The following is a 27,613-nucleotide window of genomic DNA, read 5'->3' as shown; positions in this document are numbered from 1 at the left end:
TTCTGTTTACTCCTCCCACCTATGTTTTAACCTATCAGGGCAAGCAGCTTCTTTATTTAATTAACCAATGACCTTCCTCCATCATTGTGAGACGTGGGCAGTTTGTGGGTCACTAACAGTGGAACCAGTATTCATCCCTAGTGCATAAACTGACTCCTTGGAACCCATTCCCTATGGAGGAATATCTTGCTCAGCCTAGATATAGGGGGCGGGGTAGGGCTCTTGGTCCTGCCTAAAGCGATGTGTCAGGCTTTGCTGACTCCCCATGGGAGACATCACCCTCTCTGAGGAGTGGATGAGGGTGGGGTGGGAAGAAGGTGAAGGAAGTGATAAGACAGGAGGGAGAGGGAACAATAAAAAACCTGAGAGGCATCAATTCCCAAAGAATTTTAGGGGAAGATACTTGAGGAAAAAAAAATTGGGGGTTTTCAGGAATAATCACATCTGTCCACTGCATGATTGACAAAATGACAATAAAACCTCCGAGATAATCATCAATATTATAAGAGAGAAGAGAGCATGCAGTATTCTGTGCTGTCCCGAAGTTCACTAGTTCCTTCCAAGTGAGATTGTCCCATGGAACGTGCATCATCTGGAGACATTGAGCAAGCATTCATATCGTGGTCAGAAACTAGGCCACACACGACACCTTTCTCTAATCCAGAGAAGCGGCGTAAACCATACATGAAACGTTTTGATTTTTATTCCTTGTTGACACCTGTGGTAGTAACTTTTTAAAAAAAATAATTAAAACTGATTTATAAAGGAAAACAATCCTTTGAAACTGCACTTTGATTTCAAAGATGCTTTATTGAATTAAGGGGTGAATTGGTTCAATACTTTGGATAAAGCCTTAACAGAATTTTTTTTGCCTAACTGTGCTTCACAACTTCATGCCTGAATTAAGATATTTATTCCATGCTGAAAGTTAGACATCTTTGAGAAGAATGCATCAAGGAAGAGTTTATAGTAAAAAAATTGTGAAATGAGAGCTGAGGCTGTCTGATTTTTGGGAAATAGGAAAGAACCAGTGTTTTAGATTCTACACAATTTCATGTAAGCTTTCAATGGAAACAAGACTCCTAGGATGGTTTCACAATGACCTCTGAAGTACCAGTTATCATTCCTACATGACCACCATTACATATTTAAAAAAATGTTTATCATGAAGCAGTACGCGGTCAGATGACCATTATTCATTTGAGGTTTCCAGTCATAAAGCATTGCAACATGAGACTATAAACCCTAACTTATTCATGAGAACTCTTCATTGTGTCCAATTAAAAAAATTCTTCCTCGATGTACAACTTTTCCTTAATATATAAAATATTATCTTATGTTGATTGATACTTCATTATGAGGTCTGATCCTTTGTTTGACACTTAGAGCTTAGTTTTTTATTTAAAAAATGATTTTCTGTTATCATTACATTTTTTCTTGACTCCTCTTTAGCTGGCATATTCTTCATGTCATAATCTTATTTAACCTTAATGCTCAATGACTACTGTAAAATATATATCACTAAGTCTATAGTTTGCATTGATTCATTTTAATTAGGAATGATTTTTCCTTTTTTAAAATTAAGCCCCAAGCTGAGCTGGGCAGTGGTGGTGCATGTCTTTAATCCCAGCATTCGGGAGGCAGAGACAGAAGGATCTCTGTGAATTTGAGGTTTTCCTAGTCTATAGAGTGAATTTCAGGACAGACTCTGAAGCTACACAGAGAAACCCTTTCTTGAAAACCCATAACCAAAACAAAGCAAAACAAAACAAGACAACAGAAAAGCAAAGACTAAGCTGAAACAACAAAAACTGCATTTTCCATATTTATAAACTATAGCATGCATAATAAAAACTCAGACAAATATTGGGGTTCAAGCTAAAAATCATAAAAGCAAAACAGTCAAGTCACTAGAGAAGTCTTACATCTTCTAAGGCTGGGCAACTGCAGACTGAGCCCTGAGCTTCTGTCTCCTCCCTTTTTAAAATCCCTTTATTGCTGGGATTAAAGGCTTGTAACTCCCTAGTACTAGGAATAAAGGTGTAAACTACCACCACCTGGATCTGTTTCCACATTGATCTTACGTAGCCCAGGGTGGCCTTGAATTTACAGAGATCCATCTGCCTCTGTCTCCCAAATCCTGGGATTAAAGAAGTGTGACACCACTACCTGGCCTCTAGTGGCTTAGTTTTACCCTCTAACCTTCAGACAGGATTTATTTATTAAACATAAATGAAATATCACTATAATAAGCTTTAATTTCCAGTGTGACCTTGAGTAGCATTTGAAGATTTTAATTAGTTAGTGCTGTGTGTTTTATTCTTTTGAGTTGGAAAAGAAGCAGGAGCTTGCATAGAGAGAATTCTTTATGAAGAGATTTAAACTTGCTGTTTACTTTTCTTATTAAATGATCTCATGTGTATCACGGTCTGACAAAGTATGAAAACTGTGTGACTGAATATTGAGGTATTAAGTGTGGATTCTGAATCCATGAGTAAAAGTTCTCTTAAGGGCCTCTTTTACTTCTTTGTTTCTTAGACTGTAAATCAATGGATTGAGCATAGGAATAACTAATGTATAAAACACAGAGGCCATTTTATCAGTATCAAAAGCATGACTGGATTTGGGCTGCAGGTAAATAAACAGCAGAGTTCCGTAGAATACAACCACCACTGTCAGATGAGAGCTGCACGTGGAGAAGGCTTTGGACCTCCCCTCCTTTGAGTTCATCCTGAGAATTGCCACAAAAATAAACATGTAAGATATGAGAACAATCAAGAGGGAGGAGAGTAAATTACAGCCTGAGAAAATTAATATGATCAGCTCTAATTCATGTGTGTCAGAACAGAGCAGAGATATCAGAGGGACACAGTCACAATAAAAATAACTGATTACATTAGAGTCACAAAAGGACAGTGTAAATAGCTTAACTGTGAGAAGTAGTGACACAAACATGCTGTACAGATAGGGTACCAGTACCAGCGCCCAGCGCACTTTCCCTGACATAATAGTCACGTAGAGAAGAGGTTTACAGATGGCTACATAACGATCATAGGCCATGGCTGAAAGAATAAATAGTTCAGTAATGATAAAAATCTCAAAGAATGTCAGCTGCATAGCACACCCAGTGTAGGAAATGGTGTTTTGCTGCATAACAAAGTTTACCATCATTTTTGGACCGATAACTGTGGAGTAACCAAGATCAGTGATCGATAAATGTCTCAGGAAAAAGTACATAGGAGTATGTAGTTTAGAGTCCAAATGAGTCAGAATAACCATGCCCAGATTGCCCACCAGGGTGACCAAGTATATGATTAAAAATATTCCAAAGAGTGGTGCCTTTAGGCCGGGGCTGGAGGTGAGTCCCAGGAGAATAAACTCAGTAAATTGGATCTTTGCAGTGTGGTTGAGTTTCCCCATTGGGCTTAACAGTGACAACCTGTATAGGGAGTAAGTTTAATATAAGTTATTTTTGAAATAGTATGTCAAGAACATGCACATAAGATATGGGTTTTTTTTCATATAAAATCAGCAGTTCTGCTCCAGCTCAGAAGTATATAAAACAATATTTATATTCCACAAAATTATGATAAAGTGGACTGTAAAAGAGCAGAATAATAAAAATATTAGAATGGTCTTTGTTTTGTTTCCTTATTTCATTCTCTGTTATTTATTTATTATATTTTTTAAACATATCAATTCAAGTTCCCACCCCCCTCCCTCCTCCCATTCCTTCCACATACCCCACCCCCATCCAGTCCTCAGGGATGGTAAGGAACATTGCTTTGGGGATGGTCCAAGGCCCTCCCTACTATATCTAGGCTGAGCAAGTATACATCCAAAAAGTTTAGGATCCCCCAAAACCTGAACATGAAGTAGGAATAAATCCTGGTGCCACAGTGGACCATCAGTCTGCCTCAACAATTCAACTGTCAACCACATGATTTTTGACAAAGAAGCTAAAATTACACAATGGAAAAAAGAAAGTATCTTCAACAAATGGTGCTTGCATAACTAGCTGTCACCATGTAGAACACTGAATTAGGTCCATATGTATTGTCATGCACAATACTCAAGTCCCAATGGATTAAAGACAACAATATAAATCTGACCACATTGAATCTGATAGAAGAAAAAATGGGATGTATTCTTCAATGCATGGACACAGGAGACCATTTCCTAAATATAACCCCAGTATCACAGATACTGAGAGCAACAATAAACAAATGGGATGTCCTGAATCTGAGAAGCTTCTGTAAAGCAAAAAACATGTTCAATAAGACAAAAAGGCAGCCTACTGAATGGGAAAAGATCTTCACCAATCTCACATCAGACAAAGGACTAATCTCCAAAATATATAAAGAACTCAAGAAATTAGACATTAAAATTCTAAATAATGCAAATAAAAATTGGAGTACAAAACTATATAGAGAATTCTCAACAGAATAATCTCAAATGGCCAAAAGACACTTAAGGAAATATTCAAAATCCTTAGCCATCAGGGAAATGCAAGTTAAAAGATCTCTGAGATATAATCTTACACCTGTCAGAATGGCTAAGATCAAAAATCCCAATGACAGCTTATGCTGGAGAGGATGCGGAGTAAGGCGAACACTCATCCATTGCAGGTGGGAATGCAAAATTGTGCAAACACTTTGGAAATCAGTACGGTGGTTCCTCAGAAAATTGGGAATCAACCTACCTCAGGATCCAGCAATACCACTCTTGGGCATATACCCAAAAGATGCTCTATCATACTACAAAAGCATTTGTTCAACTATGTTCATAGCAGCATTATTTGTAATTGCCAGAATTTAGAAACAACTTAGATGCCCTTCAAATGTAGAACGGATAAAGAAAATGTGGCAATTTACACATTAGAGTACTACTCAGTGTTAAAAAAAAAACAAAACAAAAAGAATGACACTTGAATTTTGCATGCAAATGGATGGAATTAGAAAACGCTATCCTGAGTGACCCAAAAAGATGAATACGGTATGTTCTCACTCATAAGTGGATACTAGCTATAAACAAAGGACATTGAACGTATAATTCCTGATCCCAGAGAAGCTAAGAAATAAGGGGAGCCCAAAGAAAAACATATATAGATCCACCTTGGAAACAGACAAGATTGCCTGATAAAATTGGGAGCAAGGGGGTGGGGAAAGAGGGGAGGGTAGAAGAGGCATGGGAGGGAAGAGGCTGAGGAGAACTTGAGGGAATGGGATAGTTAGGATGGAGGAAGGCGAGACATGAGAGCAAGGAAAATGATATTGTTCTGTGTTTTGAGACTTGGTCTTTCAATGTAGCTCAGGGTGACCTGGAATTTGTTCTCTTAATGTCTCTACATCAAGATAGTCTTCTGTAGCTTCTGACCCTATTTTTTCTACCCATTGAGAGCTGGGATTACAGGCGTGTGTCCTCATATTTGGCAATAAAGTCATCATTTTGATATTAGAACTAATAACTACTTAGTCTGTTGCCAAGGATTTTACATTATGTACAAAATTTCTTATTTTATTTCTTCATTTAATATTTCAAGTTTTAAAGCCACACACAATCACACACAGGTGTGTGTTCATATTTTTGTGTGTATTTGTAAATCTTTATTTGCTTCTTATCAAGTCAAGCATATGTTAAAAGAAGCAATAAGATTACACACTATGTTTATAATATATTACATAAATCTATAGCCAAGGATAAAACTTTAGTATATCTCAGCTTTTTTACTAAATTTCAAAACCTAATTCTCAAGACTCATTTCAGATCTCCTAACAGTCTCATTTTCTGCCACTTCTTTGTTCTTCATGATGAATCATCATTTCTACTGATCTCTGAACCATGCTTCTCTCTTCTGTGAAAACAAGGTCCTGATTTAATACCCTGACAGTTCTTACACAATTGTGAAGAATTATGTAAAGATGCCCAGTGGAAAGAATTTAAGTGCCATGAGAAAGAGGAAAACTATTGTGTGCTGAGTATACTCCTAAACTCTTTGCTGACCTGAACTCATGTGTTCCTCACAGTACACTAGGAAGTAGGTAGTTATGTCTTCTCTACTCCTACAGGACACAAGTAAACTGTGACTCAGAGGGCTGCAATACTTAATAAACGGTCACTCAAATATATGTGGTAAAGTCAAGATTCAAATCCTTCATGGAACATATGAATATAGTCTCATAAACCCTGTCTTGTTCTGCCTCTCCAGGAAGGGCATCCTGAGTATTAGGAGATATGAGACAGATGATAACAGATAGGAAAAGGGTCTGGTTAAATGGATGACTGAGGAGCAAGATAGTCATTTTAATATGAGCATTGTGAATAATGAACACAGAGCATTAGTGACTGCAGAAAAGGTTTACCGTGGTTATTAATACAATTAATATTTAGGTTTTTGGTAATAACTCAGTTTACATATACTTCTTAAAAAGTTTCAAAACCCATGGTTCCTTCTTACCTGTGTGAAGACCCTGCTTAGCAATCCAGTTTTGATCTTCTTAGTTAGTAAATGAATTTACTTTCATTTATATAACTTTTAATGTACTTTCATTTATATAACTTTTAGTTTCTAGTCCCAAGAGATTCACTGAAATGAAGCTCAAATGCAGGTGGGTAAACAAATTGTACATGATTTCCTGAGGGAGGCAGGGTGTCTTGTTCATCTATTAATTGTTCTTTGAGTATAATAAAAGTAAAATACTCCATGCCTTAGTCTAGTGGAATATATAAAAAAAACATTATTATTAAACATTAAAATTCACAAATGAACTTAGACTTATAATAATAGAATGATTGATTGCACTACCCTTTCACTACCTAAAAATAAAAGGAACAATACATTCCATTCTTATACATAAACATGACATGATATGGAAAAGCTTCCTGTGTAATATATTATTTATAATAAGATATCCATTGTAAATATTGGAGAATCATGACACATCTTTATAACATATTTAATATATGGTTGATTTCAGAAAAACTGATTTGTTTGCACCTCTGTATATTTTTAATTATATAAGTTTCATTGGAAATTTTTAGCTTTGCTGGTCTGTAGAATTATATTTCTTTTAAAAAATAAACGAGAGATCAGGTTGGGGGAGGAGTGGAGAGGGTAAGCAATTAAAAGCAGTATCTTGATAGAGGGTCATTACGAGGTTAGGGTGAAACCTGGTACAAGGGAAACTCCTAGGAATCCATACAGATGACCCCACAAAAGACTCCTAGCAATAGTGAAGAACATGTATGGATTGGTCTTCTCCTGTCACCATAGAACCTTCATCTGGTAACATTTACTAAAACCTCACAGGTCACCTACATTTGTTTTTAGAATGTTTGAAGTCCTGCTGCAACAGCCTGCCGAGTGCTGGGACAGCAGTATAGGCTAGCACTCCCAGAAATGTGTTATTGTGATTCTCATTGCTAAGTAATTTCCTGGGTTACTGAAGTTCATATAAAACTACTCAAGTTCAAGCAGAAAATATTATGAAGCAGATTTCTCACTGATTGAGCTCACTTTTTTGTTGAAAAATTATTAATGCTTATTTTCTGCTGGGGGAATTCAATATACAAATAAATTATTATCCACAGGTTTTATGAAAATTATTTTTTTCATTCTACTTTTGCCCATACTGACTGAAAAGACAGAAATATCTTTCTCTCTCTCTCTCTTTCCCCTCTTCCCCTCCTACTATTCCTTCTCCTCCTCCTGTTTCTGTCCTTCTTTTCCTCCTTTTTGGTACATTTTTAACTACTTAATACTAATGCTAATTTCTGCTAACACATTTCAATGTCTGTCTGAAATATGCTATTCAATAACGTTGCCTAGAAATCCTTGGCAGTTTGATTACCTTAAAGACAATTTTTAACTGTGCCAATGATATTTAGCATTCAAACAAGAGTAATATACTTTGACTATTTTATATACATATGCATTGAAATGACTCCTTAAACTTTCATGGAACACATATGGAATTATAAAAGAATATTTTTATGTGTCTCTGTGTGTAACTACATGAATTTTTGAGCTCTAGATATATTCAGCTTCTCATAAGGAGAGAAGCCGTGGAATTTTAGTTTCAGACCATTGTGATTCTTTGGTGTAAGTGCTGGAAACTGAACTCAGGCTCTATTCACAATCAGCAAATGCTTTTAACTGTTATGCTATGTCTTCAGCTTGTAACATTATTTGTACTGAAGGCAAATGAAGAAACAAAGCTAAGACTGTTTTAAAAAATTATAATTGGCAGGGGAGCTTGAAGTCATAGTGTTTGAAAGGTGGGAGGAGAATAGCTTCCTCTTCTACATCAGTTTGCATTACATGGGGAGTTTTATGCTGAACTGCGTTTTAGTATGGGTTGTTGTCTCAGAAATAATTTTTAAAAATCACTGAAATAATGAAATATATTTCATCACCTATACTGTCCCTTTTATTATGTCTGCTATTGTTGCTGTACTTTATGTTTTTAAGCAGTTTTGAATTAATTTGTTGGGTCACTTCTCTTTATCTTAAATAACTAACAGAGCATGATATTTCCAAAAAATAAAAATCTGGTAATGAGTTCTCAAAATTAAAACAAAATGTTTTTATATAAAAATTACCAATATTTTCATTGTAAAATCTGGAGAATGGTTTTGAACATGAATATGTAAAATATAAGCAAATCCTTATTTTCCAGATTCATTATAACTTTGAGGGTCTAAGGCCATCAAAGTATACTTGTATAGATCAAATGAAAAATAAATGACATATATACTATCATTTGATTTTCTTTTCATGGACTAAATGATACATTGATATGAGCAACCAATGAGAATCACTGAAAATGTATTTTCATATTGGTTAATTTTGAGACATATAAACATATTGAAAAGATAAAAAACATCTCAATGTAGTCCTATTACAGAAATATATAAACACATAGTTAGGGTCATCATATCTCTAGATAATTTTATAGATATCTAATACTTTACAGATAGTTAAGAAGTAAGCCAATAACAGGAATACAAGCTTACTCCTCAGCACATTTATGAAGGGCTTAAGAGTACTGATCTTAAATGATAGGTCCTTGATGATAGAGAAAATTGGTTGAGTGAGACAAGATCATGGGACAGTAATGATATTTACATTACTTACTGAGTTACAGGTAGCAGAATTATATGTTGAAATGGAAGTATTGACAAAGAACTGATGTAATAGTGTTTAGAGTAGTCATTATTTCAGCAATGTAATAAGAATTTTATTTCATGTAAGCAATTGGCAGGTTTTTGGCTCAGGCTGCTCCAGCAGAGGTAAAATTATGCAATATAAATGAAAACTATTATATTAAGAAGTAAAGGTTAAGTCTGAGATAAAGCAATTACATGGACAAAAGATCAAATAGATCAGCTACTTTGGGCTTTAATTCAACAAATGATAAACACACAAGGAACTTAGTCGTTTTCTTTCTGAATTGTCATTATCTCCCATGTTGCCTCATCATGTCTCTCTCCTTATTGCTGGTGTATATATGTATGTGTGTGTATGTGTGTGTGTGCACTCACACGCATGAGTGCGCACATGTGCATGTACATTTGTTTAGGGGAGAGGTTTCTGGTGTGTATTCTTTCCACTTTTGTACAAAATCAACTTATTGTGGAAAAGTTTTATTTAATTCTTTCAATTTTATTATTAATCTAATATAACAGCTAAAATAATATAAAATGAGACATTTACAAATTAACATTGCAGCAATTATGTTTTTAATGTTTTCTGAATGTATTTGATTAGGAAAATTTATATTTTATGAAAACCAAAAGAAAATAATTTGCACAAATTATTCAATGTCCTTTGCAGGGCATATTTTACGTCTTTGTTCCTCAAGCTGTAGATCAAGGGGTTCAACATGGGAATGACCATGGTATAAAATATGGAAGCCACTTTATCTGTGTCAAAGGAGTGGCTAGAATTGGGCTGCACATACATAAATATCAAAGTTCCATAGAAGACGATGACAACTGTCAGGTGTGACCCACAGGTGGAGAAAGCCTTCTGCCTGCCCTCAGCAGAGTTCATTCTCAGAATAGTTATGAGGATTAGCAGGTAGGACACAAGGACAACCAGAAGAGAAGAAATCAAATCAAAGGCTGCTAAAATTAGAATGATCAGTTCAACTTCATGTGTATCTGAGCACAGCAGAGGTAACAAAGGAAGACTGTCACAGTAGAAATGACTGATGACATTGTAGCCACAGAAAGGCAAAGTGAAAATCTTAATTGTGACTAGAAGAGAAACAAATGAACAATACAGATAAGGAATGGCCACTAGTACCCAACATACCCTTTGTGACATGATGACAGTGTAGAGCAGAGGCTTACAGATGGCCACATAGCGGTCATAGGACATTGCAGATAGAATAAAAAGCTCACTAACTATGAACACAAGAAAAAAAGCAAGCTGTGTAGCACAAAGGTTAAATGATATTGTATTTTGATCCACAACAAAATTTACTAACATTTTGGGTCCGACAGATGTAGAATAACCCAGATCTGTGATAGCCAGGTGTTTGAGAAAGAAGTACATGGGTGTTTGTAGCCTTGGGTCCACTGTGGTGAGGATGATCATGCCCAGGTTGCCCATCAGTGAGATCAGATAGATGATGAGGAAGAGCCCAAACAATGGGGCCTGAAGTTCAGTGTGGTCTGTGATGCCCATCAGGATGAATTCTGTTACCACTGTAAGGTTTTGATTCCCCATTCTGGCTTATCAGAAAACCTGCTCAGAGTAGAAACACCAATGTTAACAATAGCAGCCCTATACTATCAACTTACAGATATTTCATATACAATACTAATATAATTAACATAATTTCAAATTTTAAAAAGTTTGATTTGTGAGTATAAACTCATTGTTCTTAAATGACAATATGTGTCATAGAGTTTGTTAGAGATGGAAAGATAGGCTGGGTATTTTAATTGTGCTTGATTGCATTCCTCAAACATTTATAGACTGCATATATATTTCATATTTGTAATCCAAAAGCAAGCTTCTTTTGCTGTTAATGGAATGAAGACAGAAAAAGCGTCAATATATCTCAGTATATCCAATATCCCTTTTCTCAATAATATCACATAATATCTCCTTGATGTTATAAAACATGACACATTCTATATACATATAGAGAGATAGACCATAGTTAGATAGTAGATAGATAGTAGATGTATGGATCGATTTATGATAGCTTTATTGTAGATATGGCAACCATGGAAATATAAGGCAGTTTTACAGAATTCATAATAACGCCAAATGTTCAGTAGGGCCGACACGCATGCCTGTAACTTCAGAATACTAGAAGGTGACAGAAAGAGATTGTTTGAGATAAGTGTGGGACTCATAGGGGGATCTTGTCAAAAACACTCAGATCTAAACCAAAAGAAAACAGAGCAAAAATGTTTATTTTCAATATATAGAGAATGATTATCTTCTTTAATGTTTGGTGTGTAATTGTAATCATATAGAAAGCCTAGTTTGGATAGAGATTGCATTGAATTATAAAGATTACATCAACTAAAAATTATTACTGTTTCAGTCATGAAATTTTTCAACGGAAAAAAATTTACATGTCTTGTTTGTACATGTCAAACTTCAACACACTGAACAGAAGTTGAAAATATGTATAAATGAGCCAATAAACCATGTTGTCCTATTAATCATTTATATGAAGTGAAGAAAATAAAACAGAAGATACTTTTAAGGAGATATGCTTTATATTGTTCTCCTTCCCCCCTTCTATGAGCCAGGATCTCGTTATATACTCCAATTGCACTCAGACATTTACAGACCTCATACTTCATGCATCCTAATGCTGTGTGGCAAACACCTGACTTTATGATGCCCTTAGGGGTAATGATACATTCAAATGTTATTCTGGGAAAACGCCCAGAAGCACTAAATAAAATATACTATAGAAAAGATGCACAAACCCTCTGGAAATGATTTAAATCCTTTTGTTATTATAGTGTTATTATAGACAATAAGGATCTCTTCACATTACTTTTTAGTGTGTTAAGAAAAACCTATAGTTAATCAAATAGAACTTAGGTGAATATGATAATGATAAAAAAATTGAACAGAGCTTGAAGTAGAATGCATATTGATGGATGAGAGATATTATCAAGTTAGTAAAATAATGAGATCCAATGCTTTAAACGAGATATAAAAGAGATGCCTCTGGTGAAAATTATAGTAAATGTCATGTCTAAATAAGACATGGACAAAAAGTAAAACACATAAATTAACATAATTAGTAATGTAATTTGCATTAAATTCTTTAAAAAATGTCTTCTCAGTTTATAAAACTACTATGTCTCTAGTATGACCTATCTATTGTGTAGACATATGTTCCAGGAAGCATTCTGAGATCAAAATACTCAAGCAACATGAGCCTTTATTCTGTTAGCTTGCATCTTTTATATTTATTTGTAGCAAATATAAGTAAATCACCTTTTGTAAGACTCTGATCATTTGCACATTTTTCTTCATTAAGTTTTTTAAGTTAGCATATCAATCAATGTATGATGTATTTCATTTGGGAATGCTCATGCATATAAGTAATTATTCTTTTTTGTCCTTTTTCATTATTTTCTAGCTATCCTTTCTTCATCTCCATGCTTACTTCAGAAGGATCTCAAGTTTTTTCTCTAATTTATTCCCCCTCCTGATCTGAGAGAGAGAGAGTGTATTTGTTTTCTTGTTAAGTCTGAAGATAGTATTGCCCTCCTTTCTCCAGCTTTGGAGTTCTATGGGAAGAATCTGATGACTTTTTCAGTTTTCACTATCAGTTGGGTTATTTTAATGATTTAGATCTGTATCAGTACTTTGTAAGAAAACTGTATCGATGTCTGTCAGATTTCATTGAGCATCAAAAGAACATTTGAATTTTCTATTTTGTCATGAGACTGAATTTTTAAATATCTACTATCTATTTAAATAATGATTGAGAATAATAAGATCCTTGTTTTCTAACAAAAACCTGCCATTTTTAGTGTCACCAAAGCATAGACACTCAGTAAGTGTTTGTAGGGAAATCAACGTGAACTACCAATGCTGCCAAAAACTTCACCATGCCATTTAGACATTGATATCTATAGGGTTATCCATTACTTACTCCCAGTTCCTGTTCCAGCTTAAAATCAACATGTAAATGCACACATTTATATAATCAACAGAATAATGATTTTAAGGAACATATTTTAATTTGTTCTTTAAAAGTATAGGAAATATAAAAAATGCTCAAATTAATTTAGAGAAGAAAAGTCTTATTGTACCTCAGTTACATTTGGAGGCAAGAATCACTGAATACTGAATAATAAATGTTGACAGTTTTCTGTGTCCCCACTATTTAAGTGCTGATATAAATGTTACCCAAACACGGCAGGTGTTTGTGACACATAATATCACATGACAATACTCTTTCTTACCTGTGATGAAGCCTCTATCTTGCCTTTCATGCGTTTCTCACATGGAAAAAAAAAAACGAGCATAACTTATATTTTTCCTCACCTTTCGGGGTTGTCTCTTGGGAGATACCAAGCAATATTTTGAATAATCCCAGAGCATTTCTGAGTATAACTAAATTCCTAGGGGATCCCATTAACAAAGGGAAATCGTGTGTAATAGTGTTTAATGATTCATTATAACAATATAATATATATTGTGTATATATTTGTTTGAAATTATATACAACAATATATAGTTATATAACAAGCATAAATTTTCTCTCTCTCTCTCTATATATATATATATAAACATATATATATATATATATATATATATATATATATATATGAAACAATTGTGAAACTTGAAAATCCATCTCCAGATAATTATAGAGAATTTAGCCCAGTAATCATTCTAGTAACTTGGGTAAATAAAACTAAAAATGTTAGCCACTTCCAAACTAGAAACTTGAGAATGTTTATAAATTCATCTTCCTACAAAATAAACAGAAAATTATGTTAAGTACTTTAAGTTTTTTCTTTTTTAATTAAGATTTTTTTTAATGTAATCCTCTTATTTTATATAGCTATGCCTGTTTCCACACCCTCCTCCCCTCCTCTCATTCCACCCTTTTCCCCACACCTCGACTCCTTAGAAAGGGTAAGACTTCCCATGTGGAGTGAATAAAGCCTGACACTTCACTTTGAGGCACGATCAAGGCCTTCCCCCATACACACACACACACACACACGCATACACACTGCTGACCAAGGTATCACTCCAAAGAGAATGTGCTCCTAGATGCCAGTTAAAGCACAGGGATAACTTATGAAATCACCACAGTTTAGCAACAATCTGCAGTGCTTATTTAAAACATCTGTCAAACTTTTAAGGATAGTAAAATTTATAGCAATGTTATTTATCTTATTTACATTTAATGAGAGATGCAATGGGTTGAAGACAGACACTAGTCAGTAGTAGTGACAAACTAATGAACTTCCGGCAGCTGAGATAGAAGGTCAGTTATTACCAGTTTGAAGAAGTCGTTTTTATGGTCCTTATCACCATCTGACTTAACTAATTCAATGAAAATACTTTTATGCCTGAGATAAAGGAAAAGAACACTATGCAAATTTTATTTAGGTTATATATACACACATGTACAAATATGTGTAACAATAATAATTAAAGAAGAAGTCATGAATTTGAGAGGGTGTCAGGGCAGTGGCAGGATTTGCAGGAGAGGGAGGAGTGAGAAAATAATACAAATGCAGTGCAATCATATTAAGTTCTCAAAAAATAATTAGAAAATATTGTTGTCATACAAACATAATCATAAACTGTCTTTACGATAAAAATCCGAGTCAATAACTAAAGAGAAATCTTATGGAGTTGTTCAAAGGGGGCTTTAGGAATTTTTTTATTTTGAGAAAGGATAGTAGTTACACTTACCTGTAAATATTAAGATTTAGAATATAGTGAGATGTTAAGATGCAGTAGCAAAGTAGCAATAGAACATTTTTAGTAAGTTTCATGACAGCACTAACCCAGAGAAGTTATGTTTCCAGTACCAAGACTAGTTTACCTTCTGTTGAGTGAGCCTTAAATCTGATTGGACAGTGTTGGTTGCCGCCAACATACTAATGGCTTCAATGTTCAATTCAAATAAGGAGCAGAAGGAGGGAGAACATGAGCAAGGAAGTCAGGACCGCCAGGGGTGTGCCCACCCACTGAGACGGTTGGGGCTGATCTAATGGGAGCTCACCAAGATCAGCTGGACTGGGACTGATGGAGCATGTGATCAAACCGGACTCTCTGAAGGTGGTTGACGGTGGAGGCTGACAGAGAAGCCAAGGACAATGGCTCTGGGTTTTGATTCTACTCTATGTACTGGCTTTGTGGGAACCTAGTCTGTTTGGATGCTCACCTTCCTAGACCTGGATGGAGGGGAAAGGACCTTGGACTTCCCACAGGGCAGGGAACCCTGACTGCTCTTTGGACTGGAGAGGGACGGGGAGGGGGATTGGGGGGAGAGGACTGGAAATGGAAGGAGGGGAGGAGGTGGAAATTTTTAATAAAAATAAATTAAAAAAATGTAAATCCAAAAAATATAAAATTGAAAATAAAATAGAAAATAAAATTGAGGACATGATTTTCTTGAGCTTAGAAGGTTGGTTCTAGTCTCTTAGTAGGGCTAGCTGGAATACCCAGAAAAGCAGACTGTGAAGGCTTAAACAGAAATTTCAGCTCCTGAGTACTTGTCTATATTTTCACAGTTGTAAAGAAATATCACCACAGGACCACTTATAAGGGACAGAAATGAAGTTCTTCATATGTGGGAGTGTTTATGCTCATGACCAACATGTCTGTATATATGATGTCTACACAAAGTCTGCCTCTCATAGACAACTGGCTAGTTATCTTCATATTGCTTAATGTTCCCTCATGTACTACATTAATGGTTCTACTTTCACCTCTACTCCGTAAGTGCTCTTCCTAGAGGACTTAAGTAAATAATTAAGGGCCCACCTTTATATTATCTATTGTCTATTGTCTTAGTCACTTTTCTATTGTTGTAAAAAGTAAAACAACCAAGACTACTTATGCAAAAAGAGTTTATTGGAGTCTTAAAATTCATGACTGCAATGGTAGGGAGCATGACAGTAGGCAGGCAGGCATTGTGCTAGACCTCTAGCAGAGAGCTCACATTTTGATCAACAAGAGGCAAGGAAAGATAACCTGGAATCACGTGAGGGTTTGCAACCTCAAAGTGACCCCCAGTCACACATCTCCTTCAATAAGGCCACACCTCCTTATCCCTCCCAAATAGTTCTACCAACTGGGGACTAAGCCTTGAAATATATTAGCTTATAAGATCATTCCCATTAAAAACACTATAGTTACTAATTGGAAGCACATGAATTTGGTGGACATATTAGACCTCAGTAGTGTTGATAGTGTGATCTACAAACATACATCACAGGACAGCAGAGTTAATTCATGGTTAGTGGAACTTAGAAAATTTTCTGACCAATTAACTTATGTTCAAAATAAATGCACAAATATTCCTATTGAGCACACATTAGACAAAATATAGACTTTGTTTCACAAAATTCACTAAAAAAAACCAAAAATTGCAATACAAACAATACTAAAAACACCAACCCTAGTGGGTGTGGATGGCGATTCAACAGTGTGTATGTATGTGTATGTTTGTGTACTATTTCTGAAAACTGTTAAAGTTATAATTCTCTTGTAATTCTCTTGAAAGTATTTTGAATACTCAGCATAGAAAAACAAAATTAAGAATGTAACCACAGATTCTGGAAATCTTCTATTAACAATATAGGACCAGTAATACTGAAAATTCATGGAATTCAGAAAATAAATAGCAATGTATAATAAATGTTATCTGTCATCTAGAATTGCTTTACAAATAATTAAATAATATTGTAACTAAGCCGGGCGGTGGTGGCGCACGCCTTTAATCCCAGCACTCGGGAGGCAGAGGCAGGCGGATCTCTGTGAGTTCAAGGCCAGCCTGGTCTACAACAGCTAGTTCCAGGACAGGCACCAAGGCTACAGAGAAACCCTGTCTCGAAAAACCAAATAATAATAATAATAATAATAATAATAATAATAATAATAATAATAATATTGTAACTAATTATATGAGTTATGTAGGATAGAACATCAGAAATATTAAAATTTATAGTGTTCAAAGACATCATGTCTATGCTGAATCAATTTTGTTTGCCATAATTTTAGTTTTAAAACACAAAATGAAAACAAGGTTAAGTAGACAAGTGTCCAAACACATAAAAAAATAAAACAAGAAATCCATGCAAACCTAAAACAAAACAAAACAAAACAAAACATGTGTTATAGGAATATTTTTAAACAGTCTATAATATTAGTTCAATGGGAATGCTAAAACATTGAATCAAAAGTTAAAGATGTAGGAAGGAAAGTGACATTTAATGCAGCTCTGTAGCTAAGAAATATTTTATGTGACTACATGGAATGCATTATAATATTGTTTATTATTGTGAGTTTTTCATTTTGTTAATCAAAAGGAATTGCTAATATAAATACTAGTATTGACATATACTTTATCAAATTTTGTATTAGCATTCTGCATTTTATATTAAGTACAAAATTTACATTGGTCCGTAAAGACTCTTAGAAAAGCATTTTTCACTTCTTTGTTTCTAAAGCTGTAGATCAAGGGATTCAGCATGGGAATCACTAAAGTGTAAAACACAGACGTTATTTTATCAGTTTCAAATGAGTGTGTGGATTTGGGCTGTAAGTACATGAAGAGTAGAGTCCCATAAAATACCACCACCACTGTCAGATGAGACCCGCAAGTGGAGAAGGCCTTTTTCCTGCCTTCTGCAGAATGCATTCCATATATGGCTAACAGAATCAGAAGGTAAGATGCTAAGACTACGAAGAGGGAGGAGATCAAATTAAGTGCCGAAAATAATATGATCACCAATTCTATATCCCGTGCATTTGAACATAGCAAAAGTAACATGGGAACATTGTCACAGTAAAAATGGCTAATGACATTAGAGCCACAGAAAGTCAATGTAAAAATCTTACTAGTTATTAACACAGCCTGGAAGATACTGTAGAGATATGGAATGCCCACCAGCACATGACAACGTCTCTGAGACATGATGGCACTGTAGAGCAAAGGGTTGCAGATGGCCACATAGCGGTCATAGGCCATTGCAGATAAGATAAAAAGTTCACTGATAATAAAAGCGATGTAGAAAGCCATCTGTATGGCACAGGCATAGTAAGAAATGACATTTTGATCCAATACAAAATTCACCATCATCTTTGGGTAAATGACAGTACAGTTGCCAAGATCAATGAAAGCCAAGTGTCTGATAAAATAATACATAGGTGTGTGAAGGTGAGGATCCAATTTGGTCAGAAAGATCATGCTCAGGTTGCCTATCAAGGCGACTCCGTAGATGACTAGGAAGACACCCAAAAGAGGAAGCTGCAGATCTGGCCTGTGCGTGATTCCTGTCAGAATGAATTCAGCTGGCACTGTTGAGTTCCCGGGATTCATTTCAACCTTCTGAGAAGATACACAAGTGTCATCAACTTTTGCATAAACTCACCCAAGCAAATCCAAAGACAAGACAAAAAGTAGCATTTAATGACTCATAGAAAAATGAATTTTACAATTGAGTCTAAATGTTAAATAAAGATTGGAAGTTCTAATTTTTAAAAGGGAAGTCCCTGTGGGATACAATCAACATTATCATTTATATTCTTACTAGATTAGTTAAAGACAAGGTAAAATTTGTATTCTAATGGCTGAGAAAAAAATTATTTTATTATTTTTTCAGATACTGTCAATTCAATAAATAAATTCTTATATGAAAATATTTGCTATATTTTATATTTTAATAGAAGACCACATTTTTTCTCTAATAGTCTATCTTTTATCTATGATATTTCCCATTACATTTAGGCAAGCTTACATATAAGGATGGAAACAACATAAAAATAATGACATTTCAGTTCAGTTTTGTGTTTGAACAGTTAAGGTCCTATGTAGGTTTTTTAATGATTGTTTTTAAAAAGGGACGTCTATGTCAAAATTGCAAAGAGAGCTATATGTTTATCTCATAGCAATTGGTCAGCCCTGAAAATATAAACAGAAATAACATTACATGGAGTGAACAGGATATATTTAATACATATACACATATATTATTGTCATAGATATATATTGAGTGTATCCATATATATATACACATACATATATATATCCATCATGTACATATGTATATGCATATATTTATGCAATAACATTTACTGAAAAAGAGGCTATGTATTTGAAGGATCATGTGAAGGGGTATATTATGGGAGGCCTTGAAAGGAGGAAAGAAAGGGGATATTGTAATTATATTATGGTCTAAAATATAAGTTAATTAAAATAACTTTCTTTTTCCATTTTAAATTATGTTTGTCCGAAGCCATTTCCTCCTAAAATCATTACAGGAACCATCACCCTGGGGAGTCTGCAGATCTGTCAGGAGCCGGTTCCTCCTAGGATTATTGCAGGAACCATCACCCTGGGGAGTCTGCAGAGAACACCACACCCCTAATTGTGTTAGGAATCGTTCCATTGACAGAGCCTACCCCACACCCAAATTGGCTGTTAATGGAGAGCTATCTGTTAGCGGAACCGCCCCACATTCCAAACTATCTAGAGAACTAGGTGTGTCATCTCCTAGTTGTGACTTCCTGGCCTACCTGACCTGATCGAACGTAACCTCCTGGCCTACATGACCGTGGACCACACAGCAAGAGCCCAGGCCCCTGTGCCCACCCCCCAACTCCTTACCCTATATAAGCTGTACCCCATCTCTAATAAACAGAGGCTTTGACAGCAACCCCCACTTGGCCTTCTTCTTCTCTCTTAGCCCATTATCTTCCAGATAGTGCCTCTCCAGGACCCTGGAATAACTGAACTGCCAGGAGGGTTACAAACCCTAGACTAAGTAACCCACCAAGGCAATTTACATATTTCACTGTAGTTTAGCTGAAATCATGAACCATGTCTACAAATATTTGTGGGGAGAAATTAAATTGTCAATGAGTTGATGATACTGTCTTTTTAAATAATTACTTGGAACATTTATAAGCATAAAAATTACTGAGAAATATCATTAAACAAAGTCACATTCCAATGAAGAATTGAAGTTAGAAAAAATTCTTTTTCAGTATATGAACATGAATCTGAAATTTCATTAATAAAAATAGTACACTATAGTGTGTTGTTACTGCAACTGAACTCCAAATTTTTCTACTTTAAATAAATATTCACCTTTATTTCTTCAGTGGTTGTATAAGTCTTTGTTTATTTCTTTCATGTAATGTAAATAGCAACAGCAAAAGAAAAATTCAAGGAAAAGATACAAAAACAAACACATAATAAGACAAAAATAACTAATTTAAAAAGAAAATAGTACAGGCTTCAAGACACACAAAAGGTGAATGTTTTCTTTCTAGTACATATTGTTTATGCTGTTATACATGGATCATTAGTACTTTATTTTTATACTTTATTAATATGCAACACTATAAAGACAGGTATTGTGGTGAGTCACTTTCACACTGTTTTAGCCTTTATTAAGCTTCATATGAATAGCTAATTAATTACAAAATTTTTCATTGGAGTATTTAAAAGAGATGATTTCTAATATTTCAGTAATAAGTACCATTAAATGGAAAACTAGAAAAAATATCAAATCTGTTCCAATTTGTGACAGAAAAATCAATTAATTATAATGTTTTGAACGTAGCTTCTTTCACACTCAGAGTTGCCACAGTGAGATGTGGAAACAGGTAACTGTAACTTTAATGAAAGAAGAAACTGGGTATTTAACTTCTCATATAACGTGCACAGTAGAGTAGTAAAAATATATTGCCTAGGCATCAGGTAGAAACACCAAGACCCCAAGTTAAAATCTTGAACAGTAGCAATGCATTTAATCTGAGGTTGTTAGCAGTGATCACAGCAATGGACTTCAGTGGTGTTGGATTTGCCTTTCTGATAATGAGGCCTCCGGGGGAGGGGCTGTATATTGCTGAGCCACCGGAGCTGTCTGCTGCTTCACCCTTGAGTCCTACTCTTATTTAAAGACCTGTCTTTACTTACAACTAACAACAAATACCGTACTTCTAATTGAAAACTTTAATTTTATTTCTTTTTATTTTTAAAGAGCCTTGTTTTACATACCAATCCCAGTTCCTTCGCCTTCCCTTCCTCAAACTCCCCCTAACTTCTTCCCAACCTTTCTCCCACTCTTTCTCAGAGAGGCTTAGGCCTCCCACTCACAGGGAGTCAAAAAGGCTGTCACATCAGTTGAGGAAGGACCAAGACCCTCCCTGCCTCTATCTAGGCTGAACAAGGTTTCCCAATTCATTAGGACACAGATCCTGCTGTGTTATGAGACGCGCTGGACTGAGTAAAATAATTCAGGATTGGAATGACAATTTTCTTTCACTTTGGTGTGTTTAACTTGTTCCAACAATTCTTCCAGATCATTCCTTAAGTCTGTTTTCATTTTCAGTGTCAGTTACTATAACCTTTTGAAGATGTCTAGGTTCCATTACTATTCTCTTTTTCTTTCTTTACAAAGAGAATCTCCGGCTTCTTTTGAGTGTCCTAAGATACCCAAGCAGAAGAGACCTGCATAGGCTCACAGAGCACAAAAGTTATAAAGAGGAGACTCTGAGTTTTCAACCATATTTATATGGACAACAATTAGGAGTTAATTTGTGCTCACATGTTTCTGAAAAGTTTCATAACTCTTTAAAAATCTCTACTTATTTTTTCCCATTTGCTTAATCTTTACATCGTCTGGTATTAGAAAAAAAACAGTTTTGTGGAACGTTAAACAAATGATGAAAGCCTGTGAACGTGCAGGTGCCATCCAAAAATAAAATGACTTTTGCATTATGAGATACAATGAATGCCTTAAAAGACTCCATTTAGAAGTATGGGTTCATAGGTCCACACTGAAATTATGTGTTATTTATAAAAACTACATAAAATATGCTAATTATACTTGTTTATTTTTTGAAAATAAAATGAAACTGGGTATCTTATATTTTTTACCTGGACATCTGATTTTAATAATTTGAACTCGTGAGATCATTGATATTTTTTAGGTTTTAAATTTTCTTTTCAACTTGCAATTTCTAAATCTCCTATTCACCTCTTGTAGAGTGTGCAACAGGTGTTCAATTCATAGAATTTAATTTCTCCTACAAATAAATACTCGTGCAGGTGATAACAATTATCAAAGCAGATATTTACCTTCTGTGACATTCCAGGGAGCCACAGTTCTCACAGACAGTGAAAGAAGCAGCAGGGTCTAAGACTCAATGAAGACTATGAACTCAGGTTACCATAAGACCTGTGGAAATTCCTTCTCTCCATTCACAGAGGTTCTGATTTCCTTCTCTGAACTTACTCTTCATTTTGCTCCAGAAAGGGGAAATTTGTGGTTTTCCTAATTATTTGTGGTGTTCCCAGAGGTGTTAGCGTATAATTTGTTCAGTTTATTATGCCTAAATTATCTGAGAATTTTTTTAAACAAAGTTACATTGATGTCATCCAATCCTCTCCCCAGTGAGAAAACATAAAGTCAGTTCTTCAAAAGATTCAAAGCAACAAACTGATCTGAGAAATTCCATGGGGACTCAAAGGGTTTATGGACCCTGACAGACTAGGCTACAGAATTTAGTACTGAGGCATTAAAGGAAAACTCTTTAGTACCAGTTGATCTGTATAAAATGGAGAAGAGTTATGGTGGTCATGGGTTTTTAACGGGGTTGCTATCACAGAGAAGGTTTTGAATGTGTTTTTCATAATGAAATATAGAGTAAGCTGTTAGTGGTTTTGGAAGGAGACAAGAGAAGAGGTTGCCACCATAGCAGAGTTATGTACATGTTATATGTATTTGTTTGTCCTCAGCTTCTTTTTACTTATTGATATTTTATTCTCATGAGTAACTGATCCAAAATGATACTTAAGAGAAACCATCTCCTCTCTGTCAGCATAGCGTTTTTTGTGTTTCCAGGAGCTAACAAACCAGATGTATTATTGTTTTTCACTGTTGGCCTATATGGTTCTCTGTCAAGTCTTTTTTTCTTATTATAAAAATTTCTTTCATTTTATTCCTTCTTATAAACAATTTAGCCATGACAACTGTTAGTTTTTTAAAAAAATCATAATTCAAAATTTTACATTAAATATTGTTTTCCTCCAATATACATCAGTGAACTTTATACATCTATGATATATTAATTTATAGTTTATGACACTAAATAAAACAATACTATTCTTCATCTTTTGTAAATGTATAGGTTTATACTCTATACCTTAGGGTAAGTCAAAAAACTCAAAGAAAGATAATGTGCCCAGAAATGGCTCCTGGGCAGGTAACGTTTATAGAACATACAGAGCATATGGTAGATCAACAACAATGGAAAGATTAATATCTCATTTCAACAGATTTGCCTCTCCATTTTTCCCTAGTGTAGTGCATTTGCAAATAACATGCTCAAATCCCAGAGAGTTTGGCATTTGAATGCTCTAGAAAAGTAGAGACTAATCACATTTGCGTAAGAAAAATAAATTAAAGCTTGTGGACTGTTAACAGGATGTTAATACTTCCTGCAAGGCAGGGGGCCAGAAACCTTTTCACATCTTCTGAATATGTTAAGGTCACTAGCAGTAAACTGTGGCACATTTGAATTATTTATTGATTGCTTTTACTTTGAAAGGTAAGCACTTCATAAAAACTTAGAAAGAAGATAGCAATGTTCCTCCTTATCTTTTCCATTAATTGTATAATTTCTGTAAAATAATAGTTTTAAAGTTTAAAGTTCATTAAATGTAAAATAATAATGGTTGTTACATTTAAGCATGTTTCTATAGAAAGAAATCAAATTTTATTTCCCCTTTAAAAATGTCTGTTGGGGCTGGAGAGATGGCTCAGTGGTTAAGAGCACTGACTGCTCTTCCAAAGGTCCTGAGTTCAATTCCCAGCAACCACATGGATGGTTCATAGCCATCTACAGTGAGACCTGGTGCCCCCTTCTGGCTTGTGGGCACACATGGAAGGAATGCTGTACACATAATAAATAAAATTTAAAAAAATGTCTGTTGTATACTGTCAAATTCTGACATTTTATTACTGCTATAATATCCCTGAAAATATGGTTTCTCATTTATTTCACAGTTGGAACAACCTTCATCACACCAGTTTCTAAACAGAGTGGTTTTTAGGAGGGATTAATAATAACTAAGGAGACTTTAGCTCCCAGAACTTGTTGAACACCTTTGATTTTGTTTAAATAATCAAATTAGTAAGATTTATATACTAGAGACATAGCTGATCACTTGACACCTACCTCAAACATAAGAAAAATCATTGAAGCTAAAGGGACTAATATATTGTACATATTAGATGTCTTTTCTAGAATATTTCTTTACTGCATAACCAGATTTTGTTTAGAAATGATGGCAAGGATCTTCACAAAGTTATCTAGTCAACAACTGACTGACAGAAATGAGGTCTTCAGGAGGCTTGACAAAATATAGGCATCCTCAAAAGAACTCACCATTGAAGAATTCATGAAAATAACCCATGATTCATGAGAAGATATCAGGATACCAATATTAGTATGCAGTTTTAGCTCTTAATTTTATAATATCATGAGAAAATAAGTAGTGGTGATCATTGTGCTGTGTGTAGGGGGAATGGGCAACTCCCTGAAACATACATAATTCAAGAAGAGGTGCTCACACTGTTGGAAATGGATTTGCATGAGCATATTCATAACTGATTGCTTCATGCCACCAAAGTTCTTCACAAGCAGGAAGCACAAAGTATAACTGAAATGTATCAGCCTAATGTGTGAGAGCTGACATAGCTACAAGTTGTTCTCAGATGCAAGACAGGAACAGTCGCAACAATTTGATTCAATGATTGATACCTAAACTAGATTCCTTAACTCATCCCTCTGTGGTTTGCACTCTCTTTACTCTCACTCAGCATATTCATTTTCCACACTTATCTTTTTTCTTAAGATTTATTTATTTATGTATACAACATTCAGCCTCCATGTATGCACACCAGAAGAGGGCGCCAGGTCTTATTACAGATGGTTGTAAGCCACCATGTGGTTGCTAGGAATTGAACTCGGGACCTCTGGAAGAGCAACCAGTGCTCTTAACCACTGAGCCATCTCTCCAGCCCTCCGCACTTATCTTTTATTCATCAATAAAAGTAAAATATATTCTTCAAAACTGAAACATGTCAATTATGCAAGTAAAATATTGATTCCTCTTTCATGGTTACAACTCATCCAAGAGACATTCAAAACATGTTTAATATTGGTAATCACATTAAATATCATTTCATCAAATAATATTATATCATAATACTTAACAGTTGGGAGTTTTGAGACAGGGTTCCTCTGTGTAGCTTTTGAACCTGTCCTGAAACTCATGTTGTAGACCAGGCTGGCCTTGAATTCACAGAGATTCACCTGACTCTGACTCCTGAGTGCTGGGATTAAAGCCATGTGTCACCACTGACCAGCTTAATAGTTAACACTTTAAAGGACATATGTCATATCATTTTCTGAAATTGTAGCTAAAAAGCACCAATGTGAATATAATAAGGATATAAAACAGAGAAGCCAACTTTCCAGTCTCTAAAGAATTACTGGACACAGGTTGATAAACATCAATACCAAGAAATCTGGCAAGGAAATATGAAAAAAAAACAGAGTTGAGTTTGATAAACACCCCCACTTATTGACATTTTGAATCATGAATTTATATTATAACCTGTATCAGTAAATGATATTTGTCTGAGATAAACAATAAATGGGTGTTTGTCATGGGGGAGATGTAAAATCATATTCAAGCTACTTAGAATTGAAGCTGCAAAGATGGGGGGAAGACAACAGAACCAGTAAATGCAACTGATACAAATGTTCATTAGAATATTTTCACCACAATTACATTTTCTTATTAAATACTGCCTTAGAAAAACATTGTATATGGAAATACCACTGAATAAAATGGATTTCATATGCTCTCATCTGGGGGATATTAAGTAAAGAAAAATAAGATGGATATAGCACCTTTGGAATTTAATTTTTGAAAATGTCACTATGATTTACAAAAAATATTAAATACTGTAAAAGAGATAAAAATCAAACAGAGGTTACAAAATAAGATTGACATTTTTTAGGATGTAGGTGGTTGCTAAACAAAAGGAAATAAGGAGTAGGACTTGAAATTTGGAAGACCTACCTGGTGAGAGGACATTGGTGGAAATGGAGTGGGCCATTCGATCATATTTTGTATATATGTATAACATTTTCAAAGAATACATTAAAATTAGTAAATAAGTTATTAAGCTAAGACAACAAAATCATGTTTTCAAGTATTTTAAGAAGCTAGATTTCTTGTATGTAACCGGGAGATGAGGATAAGTGTAAAACCACATGTCCTGCTACTTTCAAGATTCAGAGAAAGATACCTATGCAAAAAAAAAAATCGATAATGCTAAAATTAGGAAACCATGAAGCAGTCAGTGACAGATAGATGAGTATTTTTAAATACATAAACTCAAAAGAAGAAAATAACAATTTTGGTTTTAGAATTAAAATAGAGAAAGTTAACTATAAAACCTTAGTTTTTCTAATTTTCATATATAAAATAAAGCATACACTAACATTTCAATATCAGCTGTTTTTTGTTTGTTTCTGCAATGGCCTTGAAAAATATCATAGTGATGCATTCACAATTCAGAGTCAATAAGGCATTGTATTTGAGTGAAAGAGAAACAGATAAACAGGCTGTCACATCTAAAAAAGTATGAGCAGGGCTTTAGATATTGCTTAGAGGGAAGAGGCTTACTAGTTCAATATTTATATTGACTTGTTTATAAATACCTGTTACCAGTACCTGTGGGATTGATTCAATATCTCTCACCTTCATGGGAGATCTGCACCTATGTACACACACAAACACACTCATACTCAAAGTGTTATAAAACATGTAAGCAAAATTAATTTATATTTATGTTAAAATAACCAGAAAATCACTTTTACTAAAAGTGAATGTCATCAAGATAGTCTTCAAAATTTATTAGTTTATATCTGTATGAATGACATGTTTCCTGAAAAAGACTTAGAGACTATTTTTAATCATATTTTATTTATTAATACAACAAAAACAGTGAAGATAGATGCCCCCCCCAAATATTGCAGACAAAAATGTAAGTTATTGATATAGAGTATCTAATTTGTCCACCTTTGGTAAAATATAAACTTGTATATTACTGAATTAAACATTTATTCTGAAACAAGAAATGATAGTCAGAATGCAATATTAAATTGATATTTAAACTATAAGAGTACATATAAGTGTAACAGTATCTGTTAACATGAACTATAATACATTTTTATGAGGAGTTAAATTGTGCAGCTATTTAAGAAATTTTATCGTGTGATAGCTATAGTTATCAAATATTATTATAGAATTACATAATACTAACCAAAACAAAGTCT

General features: G+C 34.5%; 3 protein-coding genes across 3 annotated transcripts; all 3 read right to left on the bottom strand.

Annotated features, from left to right (window-relative positions):
• Window positions 1-2,469: 2,469 nt before the first annotated feature.
• Window positions 2,470-3,423, bottom strand: LOC101998070 (olfactory receptor 8K1). Its single transcript, XM_005363308.2, has one exon. It carries the CDS (start codon window positions 3,418-3,420, stop codon window positions 2,470-2,472), a length of 951 nt encoding a protein of 316 aa, XP_005363365.1. The 5' UTR covers window positions 3,421-3,423.
• A 6,352-nt stretch (window positions 3,424-9,775) lies between these two features.
• LOC101980273 (olfactory receptor 8K3-like) lies at window positions 9,776-10,735 on the bottom strand. The gene has a single exon (XM_005363486.1). It carries the CDS (start codon window positions 10,733-10,735, stop codon window positions 9,776-9,778), a length of 960 nt encoding a protein of 319 aa, XP_005363543.1.
• Window positions 10,736-17,624: 6,889 nt separating this feature from the next.
• LOC101979983 (olfactory receptor 8K5-like) lies at window positions 17,625-18,581 on the bottom strand. Its single transcript, XM_013352294.1, has one exon. The coding sequence runs from the start codon at window positions 18,564-18,566 to the stop codon at window positions 17,625-17,627; it is 942 nt and encodes a 313-aa protein (XP_013207748.1). The 5' UTR covers window positions 18,567-18,581.
• Between the last annotated feature and the right edge of the window lie 9,032 nt (window positions 18,582-27,613).

The sequence above is a fragment of the Microtus ochrogaster genome, linkage group LG9, assembly GCF_000317375.1.
Source record: "Microtus ochrogaster isolate Prairie Vole_2 linkage group LG9, MicOch1.0, whole genome shotgun sequence".
Classification (NCBI taxonomy): Eukaryota; Metazoa; Chordata; class Mammalia; order Rodentia; family Cricetidae; genus Microtus; species Microtus ochrogaster.
The sequence above is the reverse complement of the archived record's forward strand: the minus strand, read 5'-3'. Positions and strand labels throughout refer to the sequence as shown.